Consider the following 18523-nt stretch of genomic DNA (forward strand, 5'->3'; position numbering starts at 1 on the left):
AAGGTAGCTGGCACTGGATTGGAAACTCTTGATCCATTAGGGACAATCCATATGTTGAATGGCTTTCACATAATATGGTTCTCTGTGGAAGCTTTTTCCTGTGGCTTCTATGCGGGAGCTCAAATATGAGAATTAGCATGAAAATTATGCTTTTTGAATGTTTTGTTTAAATCCTCCAAATGTGCTGTGTCACAATGATGATGAATGCTCTGCTAGGGCTTTAGCAAATGGCTCTCCTTGTATTTCTAGAAAAACTAAGAAATGCACATAGCGTGATTAAGTAAGACCCAAGCACCACTTGAATGGTGCAGTCTTGGACACATTTGTCAGGTTTCCTACTCAGGCCTCTTGTTTGAGCTCCGTTTGCTGACGGGATGACAGAACCACTTTAGTCTATTCTACTGCTACTTTCTGTGGCTGAAATACCATTTTAGTGTCAGGACTGATTCTGAGCATATGGATATGGATAGTTAGCAGTTCAGATTCAGAAGGGGAACAGCCAGAACCGGGGGAAGGATCTTCCCAAGTGAGTTCAGATATAGGGATGTCAGAGAATTCTGCCACGGATCTCGGGGAGGCCGAATGCCAGCGCATTCGGCCCCCTGAAATTGGTGGCGGAAAGGTCTGCCCCCCCCCAGGACGAGATTTACCTGGGGCGGATCTTCCTGGTGGCGGCGGCTCCGGCGGCGGTTCGGTGGCGGCGGCTGTGGCGGCCGGTCTTCCAATCGGCTGCCGCCATTTCCCGGTTTAAAAAAAAACAAAAACAAAAAAACGTGATAGGCTACGTAAAGATTTACGTAGCCTATCACGGCTAGATTTTAAAAAAACACCATGATAGGCTACGTAAATGTTTACGTAGCCTATTACGGCTGACTAAAACCCCCCCCAAAAACACACGCGCGAACGCAAATGGCGGCGCCCATGCGTACACGCGTTTTTTGTTTTTTAGTCAGCCATGATAGGCTACGTAAACATTTACGTAGCCTATCACGGCTGACTGCAGGGACGCAAACGGCGGTGGCTACAGCCGCCGCCATTTGTGTCCCTGCTAGCCAGCGGCTGGATGTCCGGCTGCTGGTGGAGCCGGCCGGCAGCTCCGCAGAATCGCTGCGGAGCACAGCCGTCCGGCCAGGATTCCGGGGGGGGGGGAGGAACGGAGCGCCTCCCCCCCCGGCCAGGATTCTGGGGGGAGGGATGGAACGCTGTCAGGGTGGACACTGAGCCCATAGAATCCCAGAGTAGTTCTGATTCGGAGGAAGAGCAGTCGCTCCTGGGAGAGGAGCGCGGCCCTTTTTCCCAGGGCCCGCAGCTGACAGAGATTCCTCCCACCAACATTCCTAGATGAGAAAGCAGTCCAGGGAGTGACCCAGCACTGATAGCAGACTGGTTGGATGCGCGGCGCAGACGCAGAGAGCGGCGCCAAATGGAGAGCACGGAAAGGAGGCGTAGCGCCCGGTTGGTGCTCAAAGAACGGTTGTGCCCAGAGGATTCAAGGGAAAAGGGGAGGGATTCTCCCTAGTCCTTATATTCAGGGGTCTGCCAGTAACTGCCTTTCAAACGGGGACCAACTGTTCCAACTTAGGGCATAGGGATGCTGCTGCTTAGATCTAGTTGCTACCTGTAGAGTTGTTAAGTTGTAAAAGAAGAATAAAGCTTTAAAAAGAATCCCTTTGGCTGCGTCTGGACTTGGCTACTAGATTAGACTGAGAGAGCCCTCCAAGGAGCCCTTGACAAACGCCTCCCCCTGCACCATCAGCATAATCGGCGAAAGGTAAGTACCTTTCGTACATCCCTATTCAGATATGGATAGGTGTGCTTCTCAGAATGCTAACACCCAGATGGCTGGGCCTGAACCTGCCCTCCTCCATGAGAACCCAGGAGGAGGAGGAGGAGGAGAGTGTGGAGTGTGACCTGAGGGATGCTAGACTGTGGCACAGAGCGAAGCGGGAAAAGTTAGAGGTGGAGCTCAGACGGTCCACCCAGTTGGCGATGTGTGAAGGTCGACGTAGGGGAGCATAACTGGAAGGGAGGGGCATCCCTCCCTAAGTTATTCTAGCCAGCAAGTTCTTGTTTCAAACAGCTGGCAACATTGTAGCTCCCATTTGGACCCCCTGTTGTCATTTGTAAATGAAGCAGCTGTATTCCTTTGTAGCCTGAGAGTCTTTGAAGATTTGCACCTGTAATGAATGTGTTGATAGTGAATTAAAGGCGTGAGACTGAAGCCTCTCTTTTTGTGTGTGTGCATGAGGAAGGAGGGGGCCAAAGGAACGGGACATTTAGCCACTTTTTCTTCCACGTTTAGAATTAATACAATTTTCAATTTATTTCTAAGTCATTTACGTGATATTCATTTTTACTTCATAAGAGTGAATGATCTGCATTGGGACCAATACTATTTATCTTACTTGGATCTGAAGTCTGGGGTGAGTAGTAAGGTAGTCAGTTTGTGGATGATACAAAGTTATTCAGAATGGTGAAATCTCAGGAGAACTGTGATGACTCCCAAAAGGATCTCTCCAAACTGGGTGAATAGGCAATAAAATAGCAAAAAAGATGCAGTATAAGTATACAGTGATGCACATTGCAGCAAAAGATCCTAATTTCCCATATACACTGATTAGATCTGGAGGGGAATCTACATGGTGACAGTTTCTGAAGCATTTTTTGGTTATATCTGGATTTTCATAAAATTGATTTGGGCTACCAGTGGCACACAAAGCAAGAAAAGTGGAGTATATACTAACTAAAAAACCACTTTCACAGTACTTGAGACTGCCATACTTCAGGGTTGGGTAGGCAGAGTCCAGTGAGTACAACTGAATGTCATCAACCATGTGAATGCGCTCAGCCAATGAGAGAGGCTTGTTCCCTGCCTGTGTCCATGCTCCCCCTGCTCAGGGAAGTTTAATGGAAGCGCTGAATTAAGCCCCTGTAGTTTACTGCACACCCCTCTCCTCTCCTCTACCATTGTGATATTGAGAAAGGTTAAAAAAAGTGCTACTGCAATACTGTGGATGGTTGAAACAGTGTGGCTACAGATTGTGAATGGGAAAACAGCGCTACAGTGATATTGTGAATGGCTAAAACAGCACTACTGCAATATTGTGAATGGTTAAAACAGCACTACTGCGATATTGTGAATGGTTAAAACAGCGCTACTGTGAAGTAGTAGGGAAAGGAAGCCTGTGTCCAAAAGTGCCCTATTGCGAATGGGGAAAAAGAGGGAATGGGGGGGGGCAGCCCCACCCCTTGACCATCACTATCAGATCACAGCTAGGTCATAGAAACATCCCTAGGCATGCCCAGGATTTAATGGGGGGTGGACAATGCAGTGGAACCACGTGGAAGCTGCATTTAAGGAAAACAACACACTAAAATGACTTTGCAAAAAATGAGCTATTTCCAGAGGGAAGCTGTGGGGTTGCTGTGGATTGGTGACAGTTTCATCTGTCATGAACAACCCTGATGCGCTTTTGCTCTGCACTAAATGGGCTGTGTAGATTGGGCCTTGAACTGGCTGTGACTATCCAGGAAAGGGATATTGGTTGTGGTGCATAGCTCACTAGAAACATAAACACAGGTTGAAGGAATGGTGAAAAAGGCAAATTCCATGTTAGGGATTATTGGGAGGAGGACTGAAAATAAAATAGCTAATATTATAATGCTGTTATGTAAATCTACAGTGTGGCTGAATTTAGAATCTTGGTTAACCTGTCTCAAGAACAAATCACATTGTTAGAAAAGGTGTAGAAAAAAGCATCAAAATATTCAAGTGGATGGAGCAGTTTCCTTGGGAGAAAAAAATAAAGCATTTAGATCTTTTTAAGTTTAGAAAAGAGATGGGTAAGAGAGGAGATTATGGAGGGCATGAAAGTATGCATGGTGTGAAGAAATCGGATCGAGATAAGTTTTTCTCCCCCACAATATTAGAACTCAGGTTTACACAAATTAAATGAATGGGCAGTAGTATCAGGACAGACAACATAAATGGCACCCATGCACATTTATTACCATGTAATAAGTCCCATTGAACAAATATCTTTCAAAGCTATGCAAGCCACTGGACATCACCACATCTTGAATTCCATAAATTAATTATTCATTGTGTGAAGAACAGTGCAACCCTGTGCATTTTTATACAGAAATAAGTTCCATTTTGCTCAATGTTCATGACAGGCTGGGTGGGGAAGCCTCATGGACCTGATCCAGCCTAGGGTTCCCCATCACTGGTGTATAGGATTGCAGCCTAATTGCCACATATTGATGATTTGAACTAGCCAGACATTTTTGCCTTCTAATATAATAATGTTGTTGGCTCATGTCACAAATGTGTTCTCATTTCACAGGTTCCTGCATAAATATAACCTACAGCCAGTGCCAAATGCTGCCATATAACAGCACCACTTTAAGACCAGTCCTTTCCATTGTCAAAAGCATTGAAATGGAAAAATTTCTCAAGTTCTTCAGCTATCTCAAGCGGCTCAGCTGCTATCAACACATCATGCTGTTCGGATGTAGCCTTGCTCTTCCCGAGTGCATCAGTGATGGCGATGACAGGTATTTGGAAACCAAAGTTGGTCAGTGACTAGAACTAGTTATAGAGGAATACTGGATACCTAATCATGGCAAAGGAGCCTGGACATAAGCCTTATGACATTTTTCCTGAAACAACTTTGTTGTCCTTAGCTATCTCCAACACATTTCTGCCAAGCTAAGTGAGCTGCAAGGAACACACTGTAGTGTGATTGCTCGGGAACAACTACTTAGTGTTATTATAACCAGTGGAGGCTGGTGGCTTCGATTTCAGTGGGGCTATGAAACCATTCTGAGTTTCAGTCAGAACCAGCCATAGGTTCAGCACCTTGGATAGCCCCTTTATAGTTCTGGCTGATTTTTAGCCTCTACTGATTTTTAGCCTCTACTGATTATAACAATTTGAATCAAATAATGTATGTGAATTATTTTGTTATAGATTATGGGCCTGATCCAGCCACAGTTAGGTGCTTGTAATCCCCATTTAATGTAACATAATGGCAGAATTAAATATGTAGCATTTTGAGAAAGCCTATGAAACCAATTGTCTTCTTCCCCAGATAATATTACTCACCTTGAATATAAATGAATCCTTACCTACCTTAAATATAAATGAATTCTTACCCATCTCAAGTAGCTATTGCCTAGTTTCATAGGGGTTTCCTGCATTTTTAATAACTGCATGCCAGGGAGAAGTTCAACGTCTTCCATTAATAGCCTTATATAGATCAGATGTCTGCTTAGGGGTCTTTGGGGTCCCATATCATGCATGCAACTGGCATATGTGTAGATTGTGTCAGCACAGAGCCTATGTAGGGAGGTGGAGCCTGCTGCACCCTGAATTCACAATCTGCATTTGGCTATGCAGCGCTCCAGCAAAAAATGTTAGTATACCTGTTCAGTTTCTCCCATCCATGTAGCCATTAAAGAAAAAAGCCATTTTGAAGTCAGACATTGGCATCCCTACTCCAGTCATGCTCCCATAATTATGCTTTACAGCTGCTGATGGTGTGCAAAATCAAGTTTTTTTCTAGCAGGAGAAGCGTTTCCGACTTACATCAAGTTTATATATACATGCACGTTCTCTGATGTGCTCAGCACTTGCTTCTTAGTCCACTGTGTGAACAGTTTCCATTGAAAAGTATTATATTTGGTTGACGCTGGCTGATATGAAAGTTATAATAATATAATGATGATGATTACTTATGTGCCTAGAAGAATAGAAGGGTTTGGTTTATAAAAAAAGAACTAACAACAACAAAGCCTACAATTTAAATAAATAGATACATGAGGAAAAGGAAAGAGGAAACAGGTAAGGGGAGACAATGGAGGAAGAGACAGACTATATTAAAATAGTTAATTAGAAAAGACACATAAAAATATATGTGTCTTGAGGCACCTGTTAAAGAGTGGGAGGGACTCTATCATATGAAGTCCTGGAGGCAATGTGTTCCAAAGATAAAGTATTGCCAAAGAAGCTGGATGCTGACAGAGACATTAGACAAGAATAGACTAACCTTTGGCCTAAGTAAGAGATTGGTACCAGTGAACATAGAGCTGTAGAAGATTAAATAAGAAATATAACAGGAATAACAAAATGCAAGCACAAAGTAAAACTTTTTAAATGAATATGATAGAGGAAAGGAAGCAGCATAAAAGGAAAAGGAGGGGGGAAACATGGCGATTTCTTACTTGGCAGCTCACGGTGAGATGAGCTGCAGAGTGAATAATGGATACCAGTGGATTTAGATAGGACAAAGGAAGACCAAGGAGAAGGGTATTACATTAGTGAAGCCTAGATAAAATAAGAGAATGAACAACTGTTTCAGTGGTATCCACAATGACAAGAAAACATATTTTAGAAATATTAATAAGTTGATAACATGATTTGGAAGGGGCCTGAATCTGTAATGAAAAAGAGTACTGTCAAAAAACTATGCCAATTATGGTTAATCTATGACTCAACAAGACATTACAGTCAAAAAGTGATGAACATACATACGTGAATATATTTTCATGGGTGTCATGCATACGTATAGACTCTTAGGCTGCAATTCTATATGCACTTACCTGGGAGTAAGTGTCAGGGCCCAGCTTCAGCACTGCAGTGGGCCTTGTAGTTTATAGCTAAGATTTGATTAGAAGTAGCCTGGGAGGCTTGGGACTATTCAGCCTCTGGAATGTCAGAATCTGTATGAATTTATCTCTGTCAGTGTTCTCAGAGCAGAGCTAGGGGGAGTCACCCTACTCTCCAGCCACCTGCTGGCCTGGCCTTGGCAGGCAGGGAGGATGGAAGCTGTCTGTGGGAACCTGGCAGAGGTGGGGTGGGGTTTGCAGAAGGGTCGCCCAGGTTGAAGTGTCAATGCTGGAGGGCTGAGCAGTGACACACTGTTTAGACAGGGGGCTTGCTGAATTGGCCCAAGCCCTTCCAGGCTATTTCTAATCAAATCTTAGCTATAAACTACAAGGCCCACTGCAGTGCTGAAGCTGGGCTCTGACAGTAAGTCTCATTGAATTTAACGATACTTAGTTCTGAGTAAACATGTATAGGATTGCACCGTTAGAAAGATTTTCCTAAGAAGATCCAGCAATATATCTGCAGCACCACACTGGCAAATCTAATTCTTCAGGGTCACAGACAGAAGTCTTTCCAAGCCAAACATATTTTGGCCAAAAAGGCCTTCTTCATGGGCTATCTATAAAAACTGACAATTGTTTTTATGAGATTTATAAAAAACAATGAATGGAACAAGCAAAAACCAACTAATAAAACAGGAAATAAATGTTATTTAACACGTGCACATTTTTTTCATACTACACCTTAAAAATAATAGCATATATTTACTTACATGTATCTAAAGGTTTTATACAAAATACTTGCAAAGATCTCTAAAAAATATGAACTTCCTTAACTCAAGGGCAGCAATAAAAGTAACTTGTGAAAACAAGTGATGGAGGGAGCAATCCCAGGGAACTGACTTCCACCCCCTCCCGTGCTGCCTCATAGGCAGCATGGAACAGCCCTGCACTCCACGCTTGGAAGAGGAGGATGGAGCAGCAAAAACGGAGCATTCCTGGGGTGTGTCGGGGCAGGGAAGTCAGACATGCTAGTGCAACACACCCTACATGTTGTCGGGCTGCCGCTTCCTATGCTCCAAGGTCCCATGGCTAGACAGCCAAAATCAGCTGTCCTGCCGTAAATGCAGGGCAGCTGAAGCATGGAGGGGACAATCCCCTCCGCGCTTCTCCTGCCCTGCATTGGATAGGCAGTCACCTCCGAGTTCAGAGGCAGCTGCCTATCCCAATAGGATTGCACCCTAGATATCCATCTGGTAAAACATACAGTTCTTGCCAATCCCTCAGGGACTTAGGAATCATTGCCAAATTATCACCCTAACAAGTAACTCCAGGGAGTATCATCAAAGCAAAAACTACACACACATTACTCACAAAAGAGGAAAGAAATCTGATTCTTCACTTCCATTTTGTGGAGCCAAAGTTTTTAATTCCAAAATCCACTGCAACTTTGTTTTGAATAGGATCTTATCATTCCCCTGATTAACTCTTTCAGCTGCTCAGAACTTTATATCTGTGACACTAGCTTTCCTCATCCTGGTGCTCTCCAGAATGGCTATGCCAGCTGAGAATGATGGGAGTTGCAGTCCAACTTATCAGGTAGTCACCAGGTTGAGGGAAGGCTGTCCTATAGTAAGATCTTTCTCTATAAAATGACCCACTAATGAAGTACGCGGTTTTCTTAATTTCTAATACCTTATTTTGAATAATTGGGGGGTTATTAGATGTCTTTCCAATCAACCTTATTCAAAATTTAGTTAAAAATGAAACACCAGAATTTGAATTTAAGCCCTACCACATACAAAGTATGAGCTGACTTGTATCCTACACCATCTTCATAAGTCTACAATTCAGGCTAGCTGTTTTGTTTGTGTTGGATCCAGATTTATGCTGGATCAACTGTACTGACAGAAGTGGACTTCCCTGCTTACAGCTGCCTGCAAATGCTACAAAGAGACCCTACTGAATAGGGGGGAGGGGGAATCCCCAAAAGTCAGGCAGAGGGACCTTCTGTGAGTAGAGCCCTTCCTCACAAAAGGTCTCTTCCTGTTGCAGAAGGCAGATCCTGGATCCAACCCCTTGACTGGAGGGTATTAACATTATATTTAAATAAGCAAAAATAAGTAACTATTAAAGATATTAGTTTTCCATGTGTTGAATTTTACTTTCTGCCAGTGTGCTAATATAACTCTCAGTGGAAGAGGAAGAAATCTATTAATTCTTAGAGAGAATGTTGCTTAGTAAATCATACTTTTAGGGAAGAATGAAATCTTTGTATTTTATATTGGAAAGAGAAAGCTCAGTATTTAATACAACCTTATTTACTTTTAGGAGCTATTTGGTACTAGTTTGATTGTGTTTGTAGGTCTTCTTTTTTAATATTATTATTTATAAATAGATATAATATGGAAGTTATTTGACAGATTTCTTTGGAATGATATAAAGAAAGAATTACCTGAACTGAGAATAGTATATAGAATCTTTTGCACATTTTAAAACTGCTGCAAATAAATAAAAACTCTGCAAAAAAGAAGAAGAAATAAATTCATGTGAATGGTGACAAATATACTGAAAATCCATTCCCAAGCCTTTTTGGCATTTAAAATTATTGTGTGGTGTTTTTTTTTTAGTGCATTAGTAGCTAAATACTCTTCTGTTATACCGCTGCAGTATGAGAGTGCTCATTTAGACCCAAAAATGAAGTGGAAGACAACAACAAGGTCACTCTCCCCCACTTGCCCAAAGCAATGTCTCATCATTTTATGAGCACTTTGCTTTTAATTCTTTAGTTGTGTGAAGGCATGTTTGGGGTATACTGTCACTGTTTATCTAGAAAGCCCTAATTTAGCTTCAGTTGTAATAGCTTAAGAGTTAGAGAGTGAAATGTATAGAGCTGAAATAAATTAGATCCCATTTTTTTCTCAAAGATTTTCTGTGCCCACTTTGTCTTAAAAGGTTTTGCAGACATTCTCTGAATATTCAACTGCCGAATATTTGGTGTCTGATTATATTTGATTTCAGTATTTGATCATTGACAATCATATGCAATCTATTTAGTACGTGAAATTATTTGATAGTGACATATAACAATATTTAATATCTGACTGTATTTATGATGGATAACATATATTTATAATTGATACATTTATATCCCGCCTTTCCTTCAAGCAGCTCAAGGTGGTGTATATGATCCTCCTCCTCTCCACCTTTTGCTCACAACAAGCCTGAGGTAGGTTAAGCTGGGAGTCAGTGACTGGCTCAAAGTCACCCACTGAGCTTCATGGCTGAATGAGGACTAAAACCCATGTCTCCTGAGTCCCAGTCCAACACTCCAACTGCTACACCACACGAGCTCATATAGGGGTATTTAGTTTTTGACAGCTTATGATATTTTGCATTTGATGCCTGCCAAAACAATCACAAGATGCCAACAAATGAATGGCATGTATTTCTGGCGTAAAATTATACATTCAAATATGTGCATATTGGTTTTAGCTTTTAGAACAGGCAGAAGGTAAATCTCCAGATGTTTTGGACTTCCAGCATTCCTGACCATTGGCCAGGCTGGCAGGGGCTTCTGGAAGGTAAAGTCCAAAGCATATGGAGTTCTGCCTTCTGCCTATACCTGTTTTAGAAGATGTTTTATATGTTTCCTAGTTTTCATTTTGAAATGCTTCTATCTAAGAGGCAAAGCTTCAGATTTTTCTATTGGCATATATACCATTTGCAAAGTCATAAGAATACATGCAAAAATGTTACAGAATTATGTATTTTTCTTAATAGTAATATTGGCCAGGATCAAAGAACTATGCACATTGTTCTGCATGCTCAAAGTGGCTTTGGAGTTGTGTTTCTCAAACAGAAATCCTCATTCAGTGCATCTTGATGAGCCACTTTTGAAACTTGTGTGTGTTTCAAAAAAGTTTCTGATATGACACGTGATGGTCAGCTGTTCAGATTCAAGGATACCACTACACATGCCTAAACATTAACTCTTTGAATTTCAGCAATAATGTTTATGATATGCTACTAGAGCAGTTTTGTAGCATAAGCCTATACATGTCTACTCAGAGGTAAGTAAGTCCCATTAAGGGCACAATCCTGGCTGGGGTATGTTGGGAATTAGGGGTGTTGTTAGAAGAGGGCTCACCTGGGCATGGGCCCTGGATCTTTCAAGCTAGGACCTGGATCTTTTGAGCTGTCCTAATTGCCATTTTTTTTAACATTTTCCCATTGACTTGCATTGGAAAACAAAAATGGCCATATCTTTTTTAGTTTGTATGATAAATACATGAAATTTGGAGGTTTGGTAGCTCCCATGGAACTGGTTGAATCTGCCTTATTTCAGGCAGCTGGGTCCAGTGGCTTTTGTGCTAGTCACAGGTACAATTTTCTATTTTCAAGAAAATCTGTCAAAGCAAAGAGCTATATTTTTTTGTGCTTCCACATATATGCATGGAATTTGGGGACCTGGAAGCCCCTATACAGATGACTGAGCCTGCCAAAGTTCAGACAGTTAGGTCTAGTGGCTTTTGTGCTAGCCACAGGTAAAATTTGATTTTTCCAAGAAAATGTGTCAAAGAAAAGAGCTATATTTTTTTCTGCTTCCACATAAATTCATGGAATTTGGGGACCTAGCAGACCCTATGGAGTTGACTGAACCTACCAAATTTCAGACAGTTAGATCCAGTGGCTTTTTGCTAGCCATGCGTAAATTTTCCTTTTCTCGAAGTCTAAAACAAAAAGTAAAAACTGTCAAGTCACCCAGGGGATTAGAGATCCTAATCAGAAGGTGCTTAAGGTGACCATTGTTGTTGTTCAGTCGTTCAGTCGTGTCCGACTCTTCATGACCCCATGGCCATAGCATGCCAGGCCTTCCTGTCCTGCGCTCTCTCCCGGAGTGTGCTCAAGTCCATATTTGCATCGGTGATGCTATCTAGCCATCTCATCCTCTGCTGTCCCCTTCTTTTGCCTTCAATCTTTCCCAGCATCAGGGTCTTTTCCAGGGAGTTTTCTCTTCGCATTAGGTGGCCAAAAGATTTGAGCTTCAGCTTCAGTATCTGTCCTTCCAATGAGCACTCAGGGTTGATTTCCTTTAGGACTGACTGATTTGACCTCCTTGCAGTCCAGGGCACTCGTAAGAGTCTCCTCCAGCACCACAGTTCGAAAGCATCGATTCTTCGACGCTCAGCCTTCCTTATAGTCCAGCACTCACAGCCATACATTGCTACTGGGAAAACCATAGCTTTGATTATATGAACCTTTGTCAGCAAGGTGATGTCTCTGCTTCTTACTATGCTGTCTAGGTTTGCCATAGCTTTCCTCCCAAGGAGCAAGTGTCTTTTAATTTCATGGCTACAGTCACCGTCTGCGGTGATCTTGGAGCCCAAGAAAATATAATCTGTCACTGCTTCCATTTCTTCCCCTTCTATATGCCAGGAAGTGATGGGGCCAGATGCCATGATTTTAATTTTTTTAGTGTTGAGTTTCAAACCAGCTTTTGCACTCTCCACTTTCACCCTCAACAAGAGGCTCTTTAGATCCTCTTCACTTTCTGCCATTAGGGTGGTATCATCTGCGTATCTGAGGTTGTTGATAATTCTCCTGGCAATCTTAATTCCGACCTCTGATTCATCCAACCCGGCGTTTCTCATGATGGACTCTGCATATAAATTAAATAAGCAGGGCAACAATATACAGCCTTGTTGTACTCCTTTCCCAATTTTTGAACCATGTTCCATGTCCGGTTCTTACTGTTGCTTCTTGACCCTCATACAGGTTTCTCAGGAGACAGGTAAGGTGGTCTGGTACTCCCATCTCTTTAAGAATTTGCCACAGTTTGTTGTGATCCACACAATCAAAGGCTTTTGCGTAGTCAATGAAGCAGAAATAGACATTTTTCTGGAATTCTCTTGCTTTCTCCGTGATCCAGCGAATGTTGGTGATTTGATCTCTAGTTCCTCTGCCTCTTCGAAACCCAGCTTGTACTTCCGGTAGTTCTCGGTTCACATACTGCTGAAGCCTAGCTTGTAGGATTTTGAGCATAACCTTGCTGGCATGTGAAATGAGCACAATTGTACAGTAGTTTGAACACTCTTTGGCATTGCCTGACATTGCATTGACTATGTCTATCAGGTCTAATCCCTTAAATCTATTCCTCACCTCCACTGTATATTCATCAGGGATATGATTTAGGTCATACCTGAATGGTTTAGTGGTTTTCCCTACGTTCTTCAATTTAAGCCGAAATTTTGCGATAAGAAGCTCATGATCTGAGCCATAGTCAGCTCCAGGTCTTGTTTTTACTGACTGTATAGAACTTCTCCATCTTTGGCTGCAAAGTACATAATCAATCTGATTTCAATATTGACCATCTGGTGATGTCCATGTGTAGACTCTTCTCTTGTGCTGTTGGAAAAGAGTGTTTGCTATGATCAGCGTGTTCTCTTGGCAAAACTGTATTAGCCTTTGTCCTGCTTCATTTTGTACACCAAGGCCATGGTTGCCTGTTATCCCGGTGATTTCTTGACTTCCTACTTTAGCATTCCAATCCCCTATGATGAAGAGGACATATTTTTTTTGGTGTTAGTTCTAGAAGGTGTTGTAGGTCTTCATAGAACCGATCAATCTCAGCTTCTTCAGCCTCAGTGGTTGGGGCATAGACTTGAATTACTGTGATGTTGAATGGTTTGCCTTGGATTCATACTGAGATCATTCTGTCAATTTTGAGATTGTACCCCAGTACTGCTTTTCCCACCCTTTTGTTGACTATAAGTGCTACTCCATTTCTTCTAAGGAATTCTTGCCCACAGTAGTAGATATAATGGTCACCTGAATTAAATTCGTCCATGCTTGTCCATTTTCGTTCACTGATTCCCAAGATGTCGATGTTCAATCTTGCCATCTCATGTTTGACCACCTCCAGCTTACTTTGATTCATTGATCTTACATTCCAGGTTCCTAAACTATATTGTTCTTTACAGTATCGGACTTTCTTTTCACCACCAGACACATCCACAGCTGAGTGTCCTTATGGCTTTGGCCCAGCCGCTTCAGTCTTTCTGGCGCTACTTGGAAATTCCCTCTCCTCTTCCCCAGTAGTATATTGGACACCTTCCGACCTGAGGGGCTCATCTTCCGGCATCATATCTTTTGCCTTGTGATACGTTCCATGGGGTTTTCTTGGCAAGAATCCTGGAGTGGGTTGCCATTTCCATCTCCAGTGGACCACATTTTGTCAGAACTCTCCACCATGACCTGTCCGTCTTGGGTGGCCCTGCATGGCATAGCTTATGGCTTCACTGAGTTACACAAGCCCCTTCGCCACAACAAGGCAGTGAGCCATGAAGGAGAAAGTGACCATTAGGAGGTCATTATCCCTAATCTCTGGTGTCGGGTTTTTTTGAAGTGCAAAAAACCTCTCTCCCCCTACTTTTCTTTTCTGCTCTTATCATGCCCACTGTTGTGAATTTGCCTGCAATGAAATTTTGAAAAGGGAGAAGGAAGGGAAAGAGCGCCATGTGAAATACTGGTATTTCACACAGCATCTGATTTTACTGCCCCAAACTGGAACCTTTGGATTATGCCGAAGTTTAGTAGCTTCAGTACAGCAAAGGATCCAATCAGTCTCCACAAACTTCTTTCTCTCCCTCCACTTTAATTCCTCCTAAATAGATGTAGGACTTAAATAATCCAAAAAGGAAGGTTAGAACTATGTGACGTCATGATTGAGAAACTGCTGGGGCTTTTAAATAGGTTCCACAGTTTTAAAAAAGCTAGAAAAAGCCCTCAGCCACCTCACCTCATAAAGTTCATTTAAGTACGTGTAATCCTTACAAACCCTCCACAGCCTCCTAAATTCCTCTGAAGTACTACCTCTCTGAAAGGAGCCACTTGGCTTAGGGAATTTCCCCACCCCCGTGCACATTTATAGGGATGTCAGAGAATTTCGCCATGAATCTCGGGGAGGCCGAATGCCAGCACATTCGGCCCCCTGAAATCGGTGGCAAAACGGTCTGCCCTCCCGCCCCCCCGGGACGGGACTTACCTTTGGCGAATCTCCCTGGTGGCGGCGGCTCCGGCGGCGGTTCGGCGGTGGTTTGGCGGCGGTTGCGGCGGCCAGTCTTCCGACTGGCTGCGGCCACCACCATTTCCAGTAAAAAAACAAAACAAAACAAAAAAACGTGATAGGCTACGTAAAGATTTACGTAGCCTATCACGGCTAGATTTTTTAAAAATACTGTGATAGGCTATGTAAATGTTTACGTAGGCTATATCGGCTGAGTAAAAAAAAACAAAAAACCGCGCGTACACAAATTGCGGTGCCCATGGGCGCCGCCATTTGTGTTCCTTATTTTAGCACGTCGAGTCTACGTAAACATTTATGTAGACTACGGCGAAAATAAGGGGAATGCAAATAGCGTAGACGCTACTTTTTTTTTTTACTCAGCCGTGATAGGCTACGTAAACATTTACGTAGCCTATCACGGCTGACTGCAGGGACGCAAACGGCGGTGGCTACGGCCACTGCCATTTGCGTTCCTGGCCGGCCAGGATTCGCGGTGGGAGGGACGGGGCGCCTCCCCCTGGCCAGAATTTCAGGGGGAGGGACGGAGCGCCTCCCCCCCACCGCAAATCAAATTTCGTTATAGGTAAGTGACTTTCGTACATCCCTAATCCAATTACCATTCTTCTTTTCTTCTTCCCTCCCCTATCCTGTTCTTTCTTTCTCTTCTTTATTCCACCCAGAGCATATCTTGGGGAATTCTTAAAGAGAATTCTCTTTGGCAGTTAAGAGAAGTTGTAATGGACCCAGGGTCTGACTCAGCATAAGGCAGCTTCCTATGTTCCTATAAACAGAAAGCTTTAATAAAAAAAAATGAGTTTTTGGTTTGTTTTTTAAGTGGAGGGGAGATAAATGCTGCTCATTTATACAAGCCTACGTATGCTTACTCAGAAGGCCCATTATGTTTAATGAGGAAAGTGTGCATAGGATTCCAACACAAGTTACTTTTGCAGAGAGGTTTGCACCTTGATGTTCTGCATGTTTACTCAGAAATAAGTCCTGAGTTGTGAGCATGGTACTTCAGGCTTAATACAGTGCCTACCCAATTCTGTCTAATTAATTGACTACCCTTTCAACTTAGTCCTATGCATGTTTTGTCATTTGTGGCTTTGGGGGTTTTTTTGCATGAACTCTAGCTTCAGTGGTGAGGGAAAGGCACTCAGTGCGTGCTCAGAGTTTCTCCATAACTTAGCCCTAGTTTTGAAAACAGACTCATTGGCTGAATCCCGGTGAAGTCTTGGCACAAATGAAGTTATGGGGTGAGACATACAATGACAGCTTGTGCATAACAAGGAGGAGGTAGAGAGGAGTTGCACAAAACAAGACATCTGTTTTTATGAAGAGTTGCTGGAGGGTGGTAGGATGAGGAGAGATGGTTGCATGGAGTGGAATAGAATTGGTAGAGGGAGAATGTAAGTGCTCAGTGGTGAAAGAAAAACATTCTACACATGCTCAGAGACACTCTCTCTATAAGAATATAAGAAGAGCCATGCTGCATCAGGCCAAGGTCCATCTGGTCCAGCATTCTGTTCACACAGTGGCCAGATGCCCATAGGAAACCCACAAGCAGGACATGAGTGCAACAGCACCTTCCCACCCATGTTCCCCTGCTGCTAACATTGGTGAAATGTAAATAAGTTTGACTAATTCTAAATTAGGATGCATGTATATCCTTCAGAAACTTTGCAGGTTTCTTGCCTGGGGAACACCTCTAATGACCTGTGCATTTTCATACAAATTTACTCAAAAACTATTGGGGAAGGGGTGAATGGAAGGGAAAGCAAATCACTCCATCCCCGAAATCGGAGAACTCCCCTTCCACATGAACTGCTGCACCTATCCTTCCGAAACTTTGCTGGTTTCTTACTTAGGGAAAACTCTAGGCTGTCGGTAATTTTCAGAACAATGGTCCACAAGGAACATGGGGAGATAAGTATGTCTTCTTTTGGAGACCTCAAAATGTCAAGGCCACCCTTGAACAAAAACCCTTGTGGCTAGGGATGTCAGAGAATTCCGCCACGGATCTCGGGGAGGCCGAATGCCAGAGCATTCGGCCCCCCGAAATCCGTGGCGGAATGGTCTGCCCCCCTGACCCCCCCCGGAACAGGACTTACCTTGGGCGGATCTTCCTGGTGGCGGCGGCTCTGGCGGCGGTTTGGCGGCGGCTGCAGCGGCTGCAGCGGCTGCGGCGGCCGGTCTTCCGACCAGCTGCCGCCGCCGCCATTTCCAGTTAAAAACAAAACAAACAAACAAAACGTGATAGGCTATGTAAAGATTTACGTAGCCTATCACGGCTAGATTTTTAAAAAACACCGTGATAGGCTATGTAAATGTTTATGTAGCCTATCATGGCTGATTTAAAAGAAAAAAAAAGTGCGTATGCAAATGGCGGCACCCATGGGTGCCGCCATTTGCGTACGCGCTTTTTTTTCCCTTTTAAATCAGCCGTGATAGGCTACGTAAACATTTACGTAGCCTATCACAGCTGACTACAGGGATGCAAACGGCGGCGGCTACGGCCGCCGCCATTTGCGTCCTTGCTAGCCAGCGGCCGGATATCCGGCCGCTGGCGGAGCCGGCCAGCGGCTCCGCAGAATCCCCGCGGAGCGGAGCCGGCCGGCCAGAATTTTGGGGGGGAGGGACGGAGCGCCTCCCCCCCCGGCCAGAATTTCGGGGGGAGGGACGGAGCGCCTCCCCCCCCCACGAATGTCATCCTTCGAAAAGGTAAGTGACTTTCGTACATCCCTACTTGTGGCTATCATTCTGAAATTTGGCAGACATGATCTCCTCTGATGGGACAATGAATCCTGAAATGTTTATCCAATTCTTCCATGGAATTAAAATGTTATTGGCAGTTCCCTTTAAAAGAAAATCAAAATATAAACCCTGCACCTATTTTTCTTACATTGGGCGGGTGTAATCCTCTTCTAGGGGGCTACTATGTCTGAAATTATCCGGTTCTGACCAAGAGAAAAAAGTTACAGTTTTTTTTTCTAATTTCCCATGGTAGTCAACAGAAAGCATAAAGACTCATTTTTCCAAACCTTGTCTCAGGTTTGGTGCTGAGCTGAAGTGGTCTGACTACAAATTGGCCAGAGAGCAGAAGTGGGATGTTTTCCAAAATGCTGAATCGGGGTCTGAGTTGAAGTGGGGTGGGGGGTCAGTGCACACTTCTTATGTATGTATGTATGTAATCTATAAACACATGCAAGCACACTGCATGCACCCATCACACACACACACACACACACACACACATAAGACGTGCGCTTAGACTCGTGTGTGTGTGTGTGTGTGTATGCAAATTTGTGTTAGGGGCCTATGCCCCGGATCTTTTAAGACCCTAGCAATGCCCGTGCTGGGAACTATAGGCTTTTTCTCTGTCTAAACATGCATAGGATTGTGCCTTATGTTTAATGAGACATACTCACAAGTGTATGTAAGATTGCAGCCTTAGCTAAATTACCATTATTTTAAAAATTAAAGAAAACTCTTGACATCCTTCAGTGTTGTGAAGTATCAAACCCATGAATTAAAATATCATGAAGTGGCACTGAAGTGAATGGTGGAAACCACATCAGGGGTGCAGTTATTAAAAGCTCCTAGAGGGGGCTGGGAATTTGGATATGTGTCAGATGAAGAGTGGTAAGAAGACAAAGAGCTAAGTGATAAGGGCCGCTGAAAAGCTGAAATGAAAAAGCATGTTGTTGTGAAAGATATGAGGGAGTCTGTGGAAGCAAATGGACCACTTGCTCTAATTATGATTGTCAAGGATTAACGTATATATTTACTGTCAAATATCAAAATACAGACCCATTAATCTTTAAAAAAAACCTATTCCTTATTATT

At 43.3% G+C, this 18523-nt stretch overlaps 1 protein-coding gene across 1 annotated transcript in view; it reads left to right on the forward strand.

The window, feature by feature from the left end:
• The window catches only part of CORIN (corin, serine peptidase), a 199950-nt gene that overhangs the window by 57515 nt on the left and 123912 nt on the right, over positions 1–18523 (forward strand). The window contains exon 6 of the mRNA XM_084860315.1: positions 4347–4557. Coding sequence (XP_084716441.1) covers positions 4347–4557 — 211 coding nt within the window. The remainder of the gene's footprint in view (positions 1–4346; positions 4558–18523) is intronic.

This window comes from Heloderma suspectum, chromosome 5, assembly GCF_057233095.1.
Source record: "Heloderma suspectum isolate Gila_16-S chromosome 5, 16-S_ref, whole genome shotgun sequence".
NCBI lineage: Eukaryota > Metazoa > Chordata > Lepidosauria > Squamata > Helodermatidae > Heloderma > Heloderma suspectum.